This window comes from Echiichthys vipera (assembly GCF_963691815.1).
Source record: "Echiichthys vipera genome assembly, chromosome: 18".
Classification (NCBI taxonomy): Eukaryota; Metazoa; Chordata; class Actinopteri; order Perciformes; family Trachinidae; genus Echiichthys; species Echiichthys vipera.
The window spans coordinates 18322435-18341351 of NC_139843.1; the positions used below are offsets into that span (position 1 = coordinate 18322435).

Consider the following 18917-nt stretch of genomic DNA (forward strand, 5'->3'; position numbering starts at 1 on the left):
GGAGGACAAACGGTACCAACTTTTTTTTTAAATCAGTGTATTTGTAGCTTTATCGTTTTTTACGGACATGGCTGTGATGTTCGTTTCTAATTATTTAATGTTCCACTTTTGTCACATTTATTTGTCGTGCAAATAAATTTCAGTTACTGGCGTACTACACAATACCTCAATTTCATTACCTGCAGCAATTCAATTGTATTTACAGTGCAAAATCATAACTTAAAAACTAACAGTTATCTCAAGACACCTTACATACAGGATGGGTCTAGACCACGACTTAGTTATGATTCACAGATACCCAACATCTGCCTGTAAAGTCAAAGGAAAAGGACATATGTTGCTGGGCCAACTTTGATATTGTAGACTATGTCCGAGTTTAGAAATAGGCGTTTCCGAGGATCACTTGAAGATGTCATGTGTCAGTGACGGGACGTCGCGCTACGTCACAAGCCAAACGGGAGGAACAACTGAAGCTAATATTCAGTGATCTACTCATCTGAGACGTTGCATAATTATTTACACCCCCTCCCACGGACTCACATGGCTTTAAGCAAGGATGGATCTCACATTGTAGCCTCATAAAACGCTCCTGAAATGTGCATTCACTTCAACAGGTTGCTGTTGGTGCTGAGGTAAGAAACTGCTTGTATTCCTCCTATTAGAGAAATAAAATTAAATAACCAAGGATGGAGTGTGCTTCACAAGAGATTTTATTTGTATCAAGAAGTCGAATGAAGTCTATTGGTAATGTGAAGTAGTTATGCAGGCATCATTTGAGTCCTTAATATAAGCCTATATATCACCTGAAAACAAAGATGTAATATCCATGGCAAGTAAACAGGTTCCCACACGATGTACAATCTTTCTATCTTTACATTTATTTTGCCAAACATCATGCACTATTCAAACTGCATTGTAGAAAATGCAAAACAGAACTTACTGTAAAGCCACTGCACTCATCACTGTCTGTTTATGTAAAGCAATAATGATGACTTTTCTGTTATGCATAGGCACTGTTCACCCTGATGTTTTAAGACATTAAACACAAGACAGACTAACCACAGCTACTATACAATGAAGACGTAATGCTTCAGTCCACATTTACCCCTATATCCTCACATCCCGGATCAGACTGCTCTTCAGTCGTCCCCACGGATAAGGAAGTAAGCGCCTGACACTTAAAGTGACCAGGGGGGGCAGCCTCTACCGGGCATACAGCACTCACACAAACACGAAATGTAGAACACCGACAATACAGTGAAACTGCAACACTGTCAAATATTGTACACAATGCACATTCAAAGATCATGGCATAAAGTTGCTCTTGGAGTAACCCAGAGTTAAAAAAAAATAAAAAAATATTTGAGATAAATAATTAAAAGTGCAATTTTACATAGTACTTTTGCCCCCCCAACATGTTCATTTATGGAGTTCACAACAGGTGAATCTCTATGGTTTTGTGTATTCCATGACCATTACAATCCAGTTTCCAAATGCCGTCATTAGAAAGGGGTGTTTGGCATCAGGCCTGCAAACAAGATGCAAATGAAGAGCATGACATATTTGATATGGTCCTGGATCAGGAGTGGAGAGGATCAAAGGTAAAAACAAAAGTGGGATTAAAATAGTGTAGAGTCCCGGAGCACAGACATAAGGAGTCAGTCTCTATGACACATTTCAGATAGTATTGTGCTGGCTGTTGTTTAAAGACGACGACGGGCAGAGGGAGAAGGGCCTGTCGCTGGTCAGACTGTTGAGTGCTCGGAGCACGGCGTCGGGCATGTGATCTGCAAGCATCCTGGGGCTGATCAAAACACTCCTGAATGCCATTTCGTTGGACCAGTCAGCACGGTACCGTACCTGGGAAAAACAGGATCTAAGGGAATAATAAAGGAAGAGAGAGAGGTGAGAAGTGTGGTGGCAAATGTAAGCTTTGTCTGAGGGGAGGCACACAGTCTCAACTTTGAAAACCTCTGTAGAATTACTGCATGGCGGTCGTATGCCTCCACTAAACAGTCAAGTTGCAGTTTACATCCAAACTGTCCAGACTTACATAATGTATGAAGTGGAGACTTTGAAGGAATTGAATAAAAAGGTATTAAGTGTGGCTTTTTTTGTCGAAAATGTGGATGGTCACACACTTCTTCAGCCCGGAAGCACTTAAGTTCTATACAATCAGCACAATTTCAGGATTAGTGTCACTAATGCAGTTTCAACTAAATGTCTCCCCTTTTGTTCCTGCAGTCATGGTGTTGAATAATGGACAGAAACATTATGATGTCATAAAGAATTTGACCTTTGATCTTTTGGGGGGGGGGGGGGGGGCATCACTTCATCATATTATCCTGTTAGACTTTTGTGTGAAATGTTGTCAAAATAAGCAAAGGAATTCTTGAGGTTTGCCCAAAAATGCATTTTGTGAGGTCGGGGACCTCAACCTTTGACCTCTAAAATCTAATCACTTCATCGTTGAGTCCAAGTGGACATTTTTATGCCATGACTGATGGACAGACACATGGACTTCCTCTTCTGCGTGGTGGTTACATTGTTTATATTTCAATTAGTGATAATGGAGCTGGAGTTGAGAGGGGATGTCGCTATAAGCAGATATCTGCATATGAATTCTGATAAACAATAACAAAAAGATAATTGGTTCCGTGACTGCATGGTAGCCAATGCGTTCAGCCTCTTTTGCTCTCCACACGGACTGTTTACCCGCATGCATCCAAAGCATGCTCAAACGTGATTGGTACTCGGACTAAAATCCGAAACCAGACCGCTTCTGCTTCCTATTCATCAGCTTGAATTTAAGGGTCATTTGTTGCTATGAAGTAAATTCAGAGACTAAAAAAATTTGTAGACAGACCTCCGTGACGGCCCATCTTCTGTAATATGCAGAATGCGTCCGGGCAGGAAGAGAGGTAAGTGAGCAGCAGTATGGGCAGGCGAGTCGTCTGACGCCAGGCTCTGATAGGATGATGAGTGGCGAATTATCAGTGACTCCTCCCCCAACAGTGGCTGGCTAAGCTCCTCCTCCCTCCTGTTGTCCATCTCAGTGGGGAAGTCATCTGGGTCTCCTCCGAAGAGCTCGTACCAACATCCCTGCAGCAGGATGCGGTACTGAAACACACACAGGAAAGATGTAGAAACCGACAGCTGGTGCCTACTGCCAATGTCAGTGCTTTGAATGGTTCTTACCTTGGGCTTATTGCAGTTAGAAACTATTTTCAGAATCCTTCTCTTCAGATCCTCCATATTGGGAATGCTCAATCTGAACAGAAAGGACATTTATCATAGAATCAGTCATCATAGAATGACCACCTCGCGGTTGTGTGCCTGCGCAAACCAGTGTCCGATTAAATATGGTCTCCCCCTCTGTTCCCAAGAAAAGTGTTTTTGCGGAATATTTTGATGTTGACCTATCTCATTAGACATTTGTGTGAAATTGTATCAGTATTTAAGGGTAACAAGGACAGAATCACGTTAAATCAGTCGGTGCCAAATTTTGGTACCTGAGAGCACGTTATCGCGAGCTTCTCCGTTCTTCCCTCTGTGCGTTTCTCTATGTGACTGACTGACTGACTGACTGGAGGACTGACTGACTGGAGGACTGACTGACTGACTGACTGACTGACTGACTGACTGGAGGACTGACTGACTGGAGGACTGACTGACTGGAGGACTGACTGACTGACTGACTGACTGACTGACTGACTGGAGGACTGACTGACTGGAGGACTGACTGACTGGAGGACTGACTGACTGACTGACTGACTGACTGACTGACTGACTGGAGGACTGACTGACTGGAGGACTGACTGACTGACTGACTGGAGGACTGACTGACTGGAGGACTGACTGACTGACTGACTGACTGACTGGAGGACTGACTGACTGGAGGACTGACTGACTGACTGACTGGAGGACTGACTGACTGACTGACTGACTGGAGGACTGACTGACTGGAGGACTGACTGACTGGAGGACAGACTAGAGGACTGACTGAAAGACTGGAGGTAGTAGGGTTTGGGAGGTAGTGAGGGGTTTTAGTCTGTGTGTTGTGAAAAAAAATCCAAATAAATCACATGTACAACAAACAAATACGATAAATAGGTTTGGACTTATCTATACAGCTGAAATTACATTACATTTTCATCCATATAGAGAATAAAGACCCAAAAAAAAAGATACCACTGGGTTCCACCACTGAATTCCTGGCACAAGTACAAATGTGAATGGTACCCAGGACTAGCGACCACCAAAATCTAATTAATTCCACCTTTGGGTCCCAAGACACACCCTCCAGCGGTTCCTGAGATATGACATTCAAAAGAACGGGACAGACGGATGGACAACCCCGAAAAAAACAATGCCTCCAAGGAGGAAAAAAGGAGCGGGTTAGTTGCTTTCATTTTCTCCTTCCTTGTGCCTGTAATAACAGGGCAGAGCCAAATATAGTCGCCATCATGCAGTAGTCTATAATAGTCTGTGCACCACAGCACATTCATATTGGCCTTTCTGTGAGTGACTCCGCAGTGCTGCTAACACACAAACATATACTTACCTTTAGAGAGCCATAGTAAGTAATGTCACAATAAACCAAACTGCAGCAAGGATCTAACTAGTACCATCAGTGAATTGTAACTTATACGATATGTTTTAAAGGCTAAGAAGTATATACTGTTAAAAAACACATCGGCCTTACCGGGGAACCAGATCCTTTCCGAGCACAACCGAGACCACAAAGTCCTTGGAGTAATCAGCTAAGGCTTTACTGCGCATAGAGATAAATATGGAAGAGAAAGCATGGTTGGATTAGTCCAATAGTTAACGGCATACATTATTCTTTATGCGAACATTACATATATGAACTCACACCTGTAAAATCATACTTGTAATTATAAGGACTCACAGTTAGGACTTAAAGTTTGACAAAGTGGTCTGAAACTTCACTTTTTTGTTTGTGGCATGTTATTGTTACACATCTTGATAACACCTTCTAATAAACTGTAGCCACTTCCAACAAGTATGTGTTTCTTAGCTATGGATACAAGGTAAATAAAGGCTTAGCAGCATTTTTCATGCCTAAATGTTACCGTGTCGTTTTCCTTACCTCAGGAGTCCCCCTGGTGGAGAGAATGAGTAGCACTGCAGGGTGGGGAAGGAATTGCGCAAGAGGATAGCAAGAAGTGACGCTGTGCCAGCACCCAGACTGTGGCCAGTGATGACAAGTTTATACTCCTACAAACACAGGATACATGGAAACACATAACTAAGTAAGTAAGAGGATCATTCAGGATCTATTGCTTCTACAAAATTGCTGTTATTTCTTGACAATAAATGGTTAAATCAGAATCAGAAATACTTTAATAATCCCAAGGGGAAATTGTTTTTGTTTCAAGCTCCAGCTATACATACAACATATTTAACAACAATATTATACAGATAACACATTTGTTAAAACAGAAATATAAAACAGCATATATATATCTAACTATATATATATATATATATATATATATAATATTAAAATGGTGATATATACAGCTCAAAAGTACTGTAATAACGTGCAAAGTACCGTACAAATGTGCAAAGAACAGATTGTTTATGATTGAGTCCGTATTACAGAGAGTAAATACGGTGCATACAATGGGAAAGTAGTGTGTAGAAAGCATTGTTTATATCAGAGGAGGATTAAAAAAAAGGATAACCAGCACCATGTTTTTCAACAGTAGCACCCCTGTAAGTGTTTCCTATAGATCTCATTCCCTCCTAAGAGGATTTACCAGCAGGGATGGAACTAAAAGGAAATACAAGGCTGCCCTCTGTGGCTGAAATGTAGCTTCCAACCTCGGTTAAACTTCTTACCGGTGCAATGGTGAAGGCCTGGTTCAGGATGCCATCGTTGACCAGCTTCTTGTAGATGTAACCTGCCGCCTGGCACATACCCTGTAGGAGTCAGGGAGGAAGCAGCATTAATCTCCACTTAAAAACGCGCTTCAACTTAAGACAGGTGGAGAGTAGTGTGTTTAACATTGACCTTGTGAGCGTAGCAGGCTCCAGACACTCCTTCTATAGGCAGGTTCTCACATTCAGCAGACAGGTCTGTCAGGACATCCTGCAGGACAGACACGGAGCGAAATGAACAATTAGTGGGAAACTGATCGGCCTTCTCAGGCCCCATGTTAAAGGCAAAAGCCAAAGGTTAAATGTAGATTCTTTTTTTAAATGAAATGCTTCGATCACAATCAACATTGGGACAAATGTTTTGGACTCGTAGACGAAGTTAGGCGGAAAGATTCTCATTTTTCAACCAAATCACCTGAATAAATCTCTTTCACAGTATAAATGTGTGTTGATACTCTCATACACATGCTTCACTCACTTACCACACTCAAGCCTTTAAGATCGTGGCCTTTCAAGTCACCCGCTAATATTTTATGCTAATGTTTATACGAACAAAGTAAAGGTGAAATAAAAAAATATTTATAAAGAAAACAAATGAAGTAGTTAAGCAGGGCTGAACATTGATATGGCTAAAATGATAATTATGATTATTTTAACCAATACTGAGATCATAATTGTTTATTAGTCATTGGTTTTAGGGACAAAATATTTTAAATGCACATTCACATTTAAACAAACTGAGCACTGCTTTCACTTCCATGTTGTTCTGCAACTCTGCCAATGTACAAATCTTTGCATCAAAATAAGACTGGACCTTAGTCGCTGTGCATCTCCTAGAAGCAAAATATAATTAAAATTGTACCCAAAAGGGAGTAGCTCTCCTCCTTCTGCTCCACACATTTGATTTTTGCTTTGCCCGTCTGCTCTCTGTTGTATATTACTCTTCTACTCTGGACTGCAGCTGCAACATTCAGGATGCAGCTGCAGGGTGTGTGCGCAAAAGTGGAGCTAAAATATCTAGATCGCCTACTGGTCGCTTAGTCGCATTAGTTTAGGAAGGATTCGATATGCAGACGAAGTTTCTATGAGCATTTTAAATGTCAATATCACAGTTGATCGCGTTCATTTAATTGTGGGAAGCCTAAATCGTAATCAGGATTAATGTTCCATTAATTGTGCAGCCTGACACTAATGCATTTTCTATTTTTCTATTATCTACTTTTCACAAAAATAGTGATGAGCTGGAGTGCCAACTCACCTTCAGTGACAATGTTCCTCTGACAGCCACCAGAACAGCCTCTCTCTTATGATCCAGAGCAACGTAGAAAGGGATCTCATAGATCTGCAACAGAGAGACTAGGATGACCCCTTTGAATCACTGATGCTGTTGAGACCTCGAAAAAACACTTTGAACACAGAGGAGTATTCATGACTTGAGCTGTGTGCTGGAAAGACTCTGGATATAGGATACGTATCTTGATGCAGAGCGTACAATTCTAACTACTATTAATTAAAAATGGATTTTTGGATGTTTTACACCTGAGCAACTAGTGAAATTCCTACCTGGTTGTGGAAGCTGACATAGATGAAATCTCTGTACTGCAAACCAGTGCTGTGCAGGATGGATGAAAAATGACAGCCCAGGTGGTCTCCTCCAACGATGTCATACTCGGCTGCACGACTTCTACAACTGAGAAGCACAAACACAAACACATCTGGATTTGAACCGGAGTTTTTCTGACTCTTAAATGATCTTGTAGGCCAGACAGTCTGTCATTGGATGTCTCTCACATTTGTTTCTCTATAAACAGAAGAAAAGGGAACATATTCCACACAAAAAAATGAAATGTGACTGTTGATGCTAAATTGCAGCGGCATCTTCCTACGTACATTCAGCAGCTGTCAACCTAACCTGGCTGGTCTTGTGTCTTGTCTGACAGGTCCCATTGACTCTCTCAGTAAAGATTAATCTTACCAGTCTCCACTGAGTTTGCAGGGCGCAGTGAGGAGGTTGGAGTAAACGTACAACGGCCACCCATATGCTGCTGCAGCAAACCGCATACAGTGAGCAGCTTTCTCCAACTCTGTCTCCAAATCTTCTCCCTTCAAACAGTTAAAGAAGAATATTTTTTTAATCAATATTGTGTTTCACAGACTTGCTAGACTTGACTTTTATTACAATTCTACATGCTTTTTGGTCATCTATACCTACATGACCGACAGACTCCTGTACTCACGATGGGAGAAGAAGGGCTGTGATCGATCACAAGGTCTGGGTCTCTACTTTGCTCCATCTTATCCTGCTCCTGGTGCAGCAGAGCCAAACCAGCCGCTATGTCACTGGCGACCAGGTCTGTGTCCTGCAACACACGGAAACACCGCATCAAAAAAAGCATCCCACAACTGGTTTTGCTGCAGTTTCACACTACACAAAAGGGAAAGCACAGACAAGAGCGAGAAGGCGACCCCCTTACAGAGAAGAATCCGCTGACGAGCTGTGCGATGCTGGAGAATGCCGCCCGGTGGCTTTCGTCCTGCGGCAGACAGCAACACAGGAGCCGCAGCCTGCTTTCCCACACCTTGACGGCCAGGGAGCGAGCCGTGGAGAGGAACTGTCTGCCCTCGTTACTCTGCTGGTCTCTGACTCCCAGAGGCTCCATGGCTGCGGGCTGAGGGCGAGGGTTGCCCAGCGGGTCAAACACAAACACCACGCCCAACGCAGTGAACAGCAGGATCATCCAGCTGTTGTGACACAGACAGAAAGACGCTGAATATAACACCTCGTTCGACAAATAATAAAATTCTGAATATATAATAACTCTAATACACTAATAATAAAGAATACCTCGTAACCCTAAGCAACCTACCTGGCAACCACTGCTGCGATGACAGCACCCACTGTGGCAGGATCGCAGCCTTTGCTGTCATCAGACACCCATACAGCTCCCAGGCAGGCCCACACCAGCTCAGGGATGTACAGGAGAGCTCGCAGGTACACCAGAGCAGGGATGGAGCGCCGTGGGCCGGGGTTTGTAATGGTACCTGAGAAACAACCATAGATAACTGTGTTGTCAAAAAAGGAAATGTACCTTTGCTTTGCAACTGTTAAAAGTGGCAATGTTGGAAAGGGTGACAGAATAAACCAATGGTTAGATTCAGTGTTTCATCAGAGTCCCCTTAAGAAAGAGGCAGAGGTGTTTCCCAACTTCCTTCCTTTGAACAGTTGCGCTTCCTGCCAGTAAGCCTTTTGCAAGGATGGCACTTGTGTACGCAATGTTGTGTGTGCATTAAAATATAGTTACCCTTTATTAACTTAGTTTTAAATTGTTTACCCCACCAGTTTCTTAAACATTGTTACAGAACAACCTGCATTTCTGCACCATTGCTGCTGAGGGCAAATGATGTGAAAGGCTTTGTGGTTCTGTGATTTCCACCCCTACAAAAGGTTGTTCGAGACCTAGTTATCTTTTTTAAGCTCACTGAATTTTCTGATCCGATTTTACCTCGGGCACTGACGTAGACGATAGCACACAGTGACAGGATGATGAGCGCCAGCACAACCAGCAGTCCAACCAGATAGCTGTGAAGAACTCCTCTCCCATTACAATCAAAATGACCCTTGTGATAAGTGAACAGGATCATGGTGCCAATCCACCTGTAGAGAAAATAGCAAGAGAGATTTTCAAGAGCAGAGTCAATGAATATTAGGGAGCAAAAGTGCTCTAAGTGGATCACAAACACTCGTGTAGGGTAAACAACCACATACCAAAGTACACGCATGCACAGCTCAAAGAAGCCGGGGAAAACCAGGTCGTCACTGGCGATCCCCCACCGCCGACCAAACACCACGATCCCGGGCATATTGCCGGTAAACAAGCCCAAATATCTCGCTGTTGGCAATTAATGTTTTCACCACAATAATATGGAAGGGATTATCTTGAACAACGAACACTTAAAGTCCCGCATGACTCCACTGCCACAGCAGCAGCTACACTGGCTGTCACATTAGACAGCCACTTCCCTGTATTGCTTAATCGGCCAAAATGATTTCTAACGGCGTAAGCTAGCTACACGCTAACGTTAAGGTGGGTATCCGCTCACGGTGCCTAATTTAACGTTAGTGACGCCGAAGCTAAATGTTGTTGTCATGTGCAGTGTTGTGTTTTGCGACCTGTCACCGCAGAGCTTGAATAACATTAAATAATGTTGCTAATGCGGTTAACGACAGCATTGCGTGACTAGCATACATTAGCTAACTGATCTAGCTAAAAATACTCTTCGGGGAAATGAAAGCTAATCCCGTATGACAAATACTAACGTTACCATCGTTTAGCTACTCATACGTTTACATGTTGCTTTATATATAACGTCACCAATTAATCTCACAGATGCAGGTAACAAAAAACAGCAAGATGTAGAACGCTGGTTTGTTTTGAAAACGAAAACAAACGCTGTCCGTCTGCTGATGGTGCCCTGTTGCAACAGAGGCTAACGGATAATAGTTCCGGTGTTTTGTTACTCTGCTTCTTGTTTGTGTTTTAACAAACTTTATAGTCAACACAGTATTATTACATCAAAAAAAGGGATTCGATCTACAATGGACGATACAATTTAAGTTCTTTACTATAAAGAACCAACTAAAAATCATCTGGCAATGTCGTCCATAGTTTTCTTCGAGATATGAGAAGTCTTTAAATGTGTTTGGTTTTTAAATACTTTACATACAGAGTAAAGACACAGCAAATTTATCACGTTATTATTATTATTACTGCCTCCCCCAGATTTTACTCTCCAGTATGGCAATGTACTGTAGAGCCGACAAATAATACTTTTTCGACTTTGGATTCATAATACTACCTGAAAGTGAACATGCAGGCGGTTCTATGGTGTAATGGTTAGCACTCTGGACTCTGAATCCAGCGATCCGAGTTCAAATCTCGGTAGAACCTGATTTTTCTCTTTATATTAGCTACATACACATAATGTAAAATATTGTGTACAGGCAGCATGCAGGTCGGTTCCTATTTGCAAGTGTCAGTAGCAGTAGTAGCCGCAGCTAACGTTAGCTAGCCACTAGCTGGCCATTTCGACGTCAATCCAACATGGCGGCGCACATAACACGACGTTATTTTCTTACTATACATGATTCCACAGTAAAACTAAAGGATTTCGTAATAAGAGACACTTTCAATACTTTACAGCTGATTGCTGGTTACGGGAGCCGAGGAGCAGACACCCCAGAGGTCAGTTAAACAACACTGACACTTGCAGCCATCGTTTTGTTGTATCAATGTCACTCACAACTGTGGAAACAGAAACCGTGTTGGTGTTCTGAGTAGAAAAACACAGGGTTTGTTGTACTGGCGGAGTTTAACTAACATCCTTATTCAGATCAAATAAATCACACTACAATATTCTAGTATGTGGAATGTGGTCAGACTTTTTAGAGGCGTTTGCTGTGTTATCTCCATGGAAATCACCGTGTAAATGGACTGTATCATCGTCTGACGATGTCTTTGATAGTACAGTGTACAGTGGACAGGGGCGTAGCACAAACTCTGGACCCTGTAGGTAGGCATTATCAATGGGCCCCTTCCACCATCCACAGCCATTCATTCTATGTGCTCTCCTTACTGTTTATTATTCACATTCATATGAATATTATTAGAAGAATCATCAACACAGAATACACATGAGCTTTTATCTGCCATTCAGCAATTGTACTCCACCACCACCTCTGTCACCCTCCGTCCTTCAGTCCTTTCTCCCACTATAATAACGATTATTATTATAATAATGAAGTAAGTTTGTATGTCGACCAGTTGGTCTCCCACAGCCAGCAACTCTGAAAACATGTGTCCAAATAGGCGTCATTTGAATAAAATAATAATATGTTGTGAATCTAAATTATTAATAACAGCGTTTTAAGCGAGCAAATACAATTTTCAATTCAATTCAATTTTATTTATAGTGCCAAATCATAACAAAAGTTATCTCAGGACACTTTACAAACTAGGTAAAGACCACACTTTATGATAAACATAGACCCAACAATTCCCCCGTAGAGTACGGTGGCAATGAAAACCTTCCCTTTAACAGGCAGGAACGTCAGACAGACCCAGCTCTGTGGAGGACGGACATCTGTCTGCACCGGTTGGGGAGGAAGAAAAGGAGAGAGAAAGAGAGAAAAGACGGACAGATGGACAGAGACAGACACTAAGACAGAGACAGACACACTTCCAGTAACTATAATAATATCTATAGTAATGTGAATATGACTTATATGTTATGGCAGTTAATACAGCAGCATAGTAGAAACAAGCACAGCTAAGGTGATAGATTATAATAGTAGCAGGAAGCGTCATGCAGGACCACGGCAGCAGGCACCACCACAATCAGAGAATAACAACATTGCTAAGGGCTCGTAAGCTCGTAGGCTTGTAAGAGTAAAGGATTATAAAGTTGGAGACGCTAAGCAAATCAATCACACTTTGGAAGTAAGAATATAAAATGACGCTGAAGAGATAGATTTATTTTATTTTTACTTTTTCAGGACGCCCAAGTGCACGTTCCAGTGGGTAAATATACAATTTTACAAAGATGAATAAGGACATATTTTTATTCTCTCTTCTCTCTTTTTTAACAATATATATGTAAAAAGCATACCAGTCAAAAGTTTTGACACGCTTTCCCGATCAAATGAATGCTAAAACTTTTGACTGGTCCTGTATTTCTTCTCCTTCTGGTTCTCAGAGCGCCTGACAGTATCTTACAGCAGAAGCAGCGGTCCTGGTGGTCAGCACGTCAATAAAGGTTGGGAAAGTTGAACATTAGCATTTACACCTGTAAAGCCTTGAATCTTGCATCTTTCCTATCATGCACAGTATATTCCTTTGTTTGATTACATCTCAATCCACAGTCAGCACGAAAGCAGAGGTGCGGTTCCACGTGCAAACAGCAGACTGGATCCCAGCAGATGTTCGGCAGAATATCTGTGATAAGGTTCGTTAGACTTAGACTTAAAATACTAGAAAATAATAAGATTCAAGAAGCTTTATTTATCCCGAGGGAGGTTATTGTGCAACAGTTTCAATACAAAGGAAAGGGAAAGGATCAGAGTAACAATAAGCTTACATTATCAAATCAAAATAAAGCTAACATAAAATAAATCAAACAATAACTAAATGTGACAGAGTGCAACAGACATTGTGGTTAAGCGTAGGTTTATACAATATACAACAATACGCAGCGTGCAGTTTAGCAGCAGATTGAAATAAAATAAGTACAAACTAAAGTAGTGATAAGGAGCGATAAGTGATAACAGTGTTAAAAGTGTAGCAGCATTTCTTACTGAATATTAATAATAGTATAGATATAAAAAAAATACACTATAGGATAACCAATAAACTCTTAATAAATACAGAAAGTATTAAAAAAAACAATAAACAGTAAACTCTTAGTCTTTTGTTTGAACCACAATAAAAGCCTGAACTGTTGATTGCATGTTTTAACATGTTTCTACACATTTGTATCATTGTTGTTCAGAAAAAAAAAACAGCTATTGACAGTTTCTGCTTCGTGGCACAGAACCAGAGCCGCATCAATAAGGCCGGGGAGCTGCTGGTGACCTCGGAGCTGAGCAGGAGCCAGCAGAGAAACCTCTCTGACTGTATACAGAAGATTTCTGCCATCGTAGCTGAGGCCAGCAAGAAGCCACACGAACCCACAGCAGAAGACATAGCTCTCCGGGCAGCGAGGTATTATGACCCATCAGTGGAGCTCTTTGTTTTATCTCCAGTTTGATTCTAAATGAGTCTAATGTCTGTCGTTGATGTGAAACGTGTGCAGGTTAGAGAAGGCGAACAAGGAGCGACTCAAACAGAAGAAGATCCATTCAGCTACTAAGAAGAGCAGACGAGTGGATTTTGACTGATTGATTGTTACATTTCTACCTCCCTTCACTGTTTTGTCAGTTATTACATTTAACGTATATGTCCAGTGTTTATTATTTTTAACTTTCTGTGTAATTAAAGCTATCTTACATCTTACACTATAGACCAGTGTGAGATGATTTTTAGTAACATAGAAATATGTTTTAAAACATTATTACATAATCATTTATTTAAGCATTCGTTTCAATATAGTCATATTTATACATGTAATTATTGATACTAAAGACATTTTTTAATTTTTTTTTATAGTGTATGTTGGGTCAGGTCTCATTGGTCACCTGAGTAATAATCACAGAGGTAACAATAAACTAATATTTATTTATATTTTGTGTTCTTGGAACTTTATTAGTATGTAAGTTGCAGTTTGCTGGCTTGATTTTGATTTGGTTTTTCATTAGAGAAAAAAAACTTGCACTTGACCAGCAGAGGGCGCAGCAAGGCTTAAGGAAACCTCAGCAGAGCCAACCGCAGCAACAAATGTGGCTCTGTGCTCATGAGGTTTCTGATTAAAAAAACAAATAACAACGAAACCCACACCACACCGCTGTATTTAAGTCGTCTTTAGTCTATTTCTTACATGCAAGTATCCCAATGTGCATTCTTAAATTCAGATAGAATGCAGACTTGCTACTGTTACACCAAACACAGACATCTGCCCCTGATGTTGTCTGTAACAACATGGCATTAATTGTTGATACTCATATACAAGAAGTTATACCCTATGATAGAGGTCATACCTGAACAGAAATGCAACTAAATGAATACATGTAACATTAAAAGATACATTAGGTCATCAATTCACTGTAATGTTAGCAACCATTTCACTTTAGCTAGGATCTTTTTGATTGGAAAGAAATGTTGATTTCCTGAAAATGTAAGCGTGGGAAAATACGATTAGACTTTGTAGGTTTGCGCATATAAAAACAAAAGCATAGCAGAGGATGGTTTCGATCCATCGACCTCTGGGTTATGGGCCCAGCACGCTTCCGCTGCGCCACTCTGCTCCTTCAGGCATGTGACGTATGAGTCTTTAAAAAAAACTCGTTTCAGGACTCACGTATGTTGTTAACTACATTGAAGTAATGTGCTATTATTAGTAGGTTAGTATGATTCTGTAACGGAGAGTCTGTGGCTGTTACTATCACTGTTACTAATTATTGTTATAAGTGACTTAATTATAACGTTAGCTAATTAAATGCAGTGTGACGTAGCTTGTTTAGTTATCACAACGTTAGAGTTGATATGAACGGATGACACCATTGATGGGTGAGTATGGTGAGCACTGGAGTAATTTAATGTCATCTCAAAGGCACAAGTCAAAATACGTTGTTCGCCGTCAATTACCGGTTACAACCACAGTTTACAACCCCATTTAAAAAACACAGACATTTCTGGTTCATGGACCAAAAGCGACCACGAAGGGACTCGAACCCTCAATCTTCTGATCCGAAGTCAGACGCCTTATCCATTAGGCCACGCGGTCAGATTGACGAGAAGGGAGCTGTGTGTTGTACATATAATTACACCGACCTTGCCATATCGCCGTTCGATGGCAAGTGTAAAGTGGTGGTATAGTGTAGACTTTAACTGCTTTTTTTAGGTGGGGCTATTCTAAAGTCTCTAAATATGTTTTGGTGCTGCCTGTCCACAGCAGTGGGTTACATTGCTTAGCTTCCTTGTCAGGATTTCTGCCAGCTGCTTCTCCAAACTACCATCCAGGGCCGTGCAGAGACCTTTGGAGGGGCAGGTGATCAAAGTTAAAAGGGGACACATGGAGCACGAATTCGAAACACCATACACCAGCAAACTATCATTTCTCGGATGCAGTGTCTTCTCTTCTCTCCTTCCATCTCCTCCTCTTTTTCTCCTTCCATGTCCTCTCTCTTTCCTTCCATCTCCTCATCTGACCTATCATCACTCCCTCCCTGTCCATCTGGAAACAAGGCACGCTTTGCTCTTGGATGAATCTAATTAACACCTCTTACACCTAATCAATAATGAACCCATCATACACAATGATAGATAATATAACAGAACAACATTAAAAGAGTTTTGTTTATTGTTGTTTTCTCTAACTGAATACTACCTGTGCAATTTAAATAGCCGGTACATGTGTTATTTGTTGTGATTCTGGACAGTCTCTTGCTCTCCTCTTTAATCGTTGTTTTTGTCTCCCTCTGTCGTCGTTTTTCTGTATGTGCTTTCTTTCTGTTTTCTGGTTTTGAGTTTATTTTCCTGGCAGGTGATCCTTGTTAGCATTGATCACCTGCCACTCTGTATATAATCCGGTACTGAGCCTCACTCAGTGTCGGATCATACCCTCTACCTACCCTGATGTCTCCCTGTGTACCTGCTCCTTTTGTGTCCACTCATCTCGCCAGTTTGTCTCTAGTTCTTCGTGTTTTTCCTTTGAGTTAGTGCACCTTTTTGTTAATAAGTTTTATTAAATTTGTTAATACCGTCTCCTCAGTTCTGCATTTGGGTCCCCTCCTCCGTGTATTCTCCGTCGTCAAATCATGACATTATTCTTACATTTTGCGCTCTTGTCTTTGTCAATTCATCCATTCATACTCTGCCATTTATTATTCCTAGTGCTAAATTATTAGAGTAAAACATAATTAAATGATATAGAAATCATGTACTTAAATATTTTTGTACTTTTATTCAGTTCGATCATCGACTTTGCGCAAGACAGCGAGCTTCTAAAAGTTATATCATTTGTATGCATATTATATTTAATTGGTTAAATGGGAGGTTGAGGAAATCAAAATTCTAATGCATCTATTATTGTTTTGTTTATACTGTAATAGTCCAAAAGTATATGAATATGTATACTGCATAGTTTCAATCACATAGTCTATGCCTCATTGCCTGTAGAAACAGGAAGAGGACAGTAAAGTCCTCTGGACAGTAGAAGAGGACAGTAAAGTCCTCTGGACAGTAAAGTAACGCATGATATGTCTCTAATGCACCTGGCCCGTGACAAGAGAAACGCACAGACACCACGCTGTGTGTGCTCAACTAACGGCTATAACTTGTGAGGTGTGTGTGCAGAGTTGGACGACACAGAGGATGCTCATTGCTCACTTCACTTCGTCATTCATCTTGTAAGAATACACCGTGCACAAACGAGTACCGCTGCAAACCTACTCACCGGACCAGTGGTTCGCCCTGTCTCCAGCAGTGGCCGTCTCCAGCAGCTTAGTATGGCGGGCCGACTGTGCCTTAGCTTAGCGTGTAGCAGCGGGGCATGTCTGGGCACGTCAGGGCAGGGACGGCAGAGTGGGGCTCGTTGTGGATCATGTGACCGACCAAGGAAGATCTTTATTATTATTATTATTTTGTTTTATTTATTATTATTTATTATATTGGGCCACACAGACACATACACACACACACACACACACAAAAAAAAACACTTTGACAAAAGGGCACTTTGGGCATCAAGGGGCAAAGGGCCCCCCCCTAAACTTGCCTGCTGCCATCTAGTGGGTTTGACCCCCACTGGGCCGAAGCATCTGGCCATTAAACATGCAAATATATTATTAAATTGTTTTTAAACTACAATTATAGTAGGATGGCTCAGTTGGAAACTTAAATGAATGCTGCCATCAGTCTGTGGACGGCTGGACCTCAAAAAACACACTTACCACTTTTAGGGGAAAAACCCTGCTGTAGGTTGCTTCTGACTATGTACAACCTCACTTAAAAACTATCTAAACTATCTATTGAAGTAAAAATACATTTTCAACCTGTAGGTAACTCTAACTTAGCCATGTCGGAGACAGTCCTACAGTGAACACTACCCTGTCAGGGCCCGAGGGAAGCAGCTCGAGGAGTGAAGATCTTTACCATCACCTTTACCTAAACCATTTTTTTCTTAGCAATTTATTTTATTAGCATAGGTTAATCAAATCTTATGGTCACATCAACATCATTGCATTGAAAAACAACATGTTTTGGTTCATTCCTATATTGTTCACTTACTGCATTCATTACTGTGATGACTTTTATTGGCACAGTGTGAAAGTCATTTGTCCTACAAAGTAAAATAAACACACGATTGTTCGTGAACAGGGATGTTTGCTGCCCTGCACATTGTCCTTGCATTTCCCCACTCACACCAGTGTCATTACACTGTATATACAAAGACAACAACACATGATGCATTTAAATGCTTTATTAACAGGATAAAGTAGTTCTTAGTTCAATAATGACATGAACTAATATCAGAAGGACATAACTATAATGCCAATATCTGAAATAATAATGCATTTAAACACAGTTAAACAGGGTAATAAAAGTAAAGCAAATTAAATAGGTTTATGTTGACAATTTGTTAGTGACATTCACATATAGGCACTGAAAAAGTAAAAAAAGAAACATTCGCACAAATAAATACATAGGTACAATTTCATGTAAGCTATCCTAAATATGCAAAAGATGAGGCGTCAAACATTTTCAAGTGCAATAGGTAAGACATTACAGTACAGACACCTCCCAAGCCTCTCTGATAGCATTGTTATGTCTATACTAACACACACTCCTCCCTCCATACGCTTGAATCGTCAACCTCGAGCGTCAACCTCGAATGCACTTCATACACCACAGTTGTCCAGTCAAATGTCACTGCTGCAACAATCATTCGTCTTTATTCCATCAGGGGGTAAGAAGATTCCTCTCTGATCTCAGTAACAGGCTGCAGGTGAACACACACCCCTCGCTCACGAGTGTAGGCGCCCTCAAATGTAAGCTGTGCCACATGTGAAAGGTTTCAAGCTCGGCTATGATTTCAACTATTCTGCAGAATCAGATATAAAATTAGCTGTAATAACATTCATAATAACAAAGGTTTATACATAGGTTACCCAGAGGAAAAAGGCATATGTATTGTATATTGTGAAAAAGGTGCAATATGTATGCAGGTTAGTTTTTATAGTTTGGTAAGACTGTTAGGTGTTAGACAAAGCCCTGGTTTTAAGCCTTATACTGGTTACAGTTCTACTATACAGCGTGTCTGTCTAGCTATAATGAAAGGAAAAGAAAAGTCTAATATCA

At 41.0% G+C, this 18917-nt stretch overlaps 2 protein-coding genes across 2 annotated transcripts; one reads left to right on the forward strand and one right to left on the reverse strand.

Annotated features, from left to right (window-relative positions):
- Positions 1 to 859: 859 nt before the first annotated feature.
- daglb (diacylglycerol lipase, beta) lies at positions 860 to 10388 on the reverse strand. Its single transcript, XM_083933233.1, has 15 exons — positions 9674 to 10388; positions 9411 to 9562; positions 8775 to 8949; positions 8382 to 8649; positions 8145 to 8267; positions 7883 to 8010; positions 7471 to 7597; positions 7166 to 7249; positions 6041 to 6118; positions 5869 to 5949; positions 5114 to 5241; positions 4706 to 4774; positions 3199 to 3271; positions 2867 to 3120; positions 860 to 1876 (listed from the first exon to the last, which is right to left on the reverse strand). Exons 1-15 carry the CDS (start codon positions 9766 to 9768, stop codon positions 1678 to 1680), a joined length of 2034 nt encoding a protein of 677 aa, XP_083789359.1. The 5' UTR covers positions 9769 to 10388; the 3' UTR covers positions 860 to 1677.
- A 526-nt stretch (positions 10389 to 10914) lies between these two features.
- On the forward strand, positions 10915 to 14020 carry mrpl58 (mitochondrial ribosomal protein L58; the record flags this gene model as incomplete). The annotated part of the gene is made up of 7 exons (XM_083932599.1): positions 10915 to 10920; positions 11109 to 11150; positions 12461 to 12485; positions 12661 to 12720; positions 12827 to 12909; positions 13495 to 13664; positions 13756 to 14020. 7 exons carry the CDS (start codon positions 10915 to 10917, stop codon positions 13838 to 13840), a joined length of 471 nt encoding a protein of 156 aa, XP_083788725.1. The 3' UTR covers positions 13841 to 14020.
- Between the last annotated feature and the right edge of the window lie 4897 nt (positions 14021 to 18917).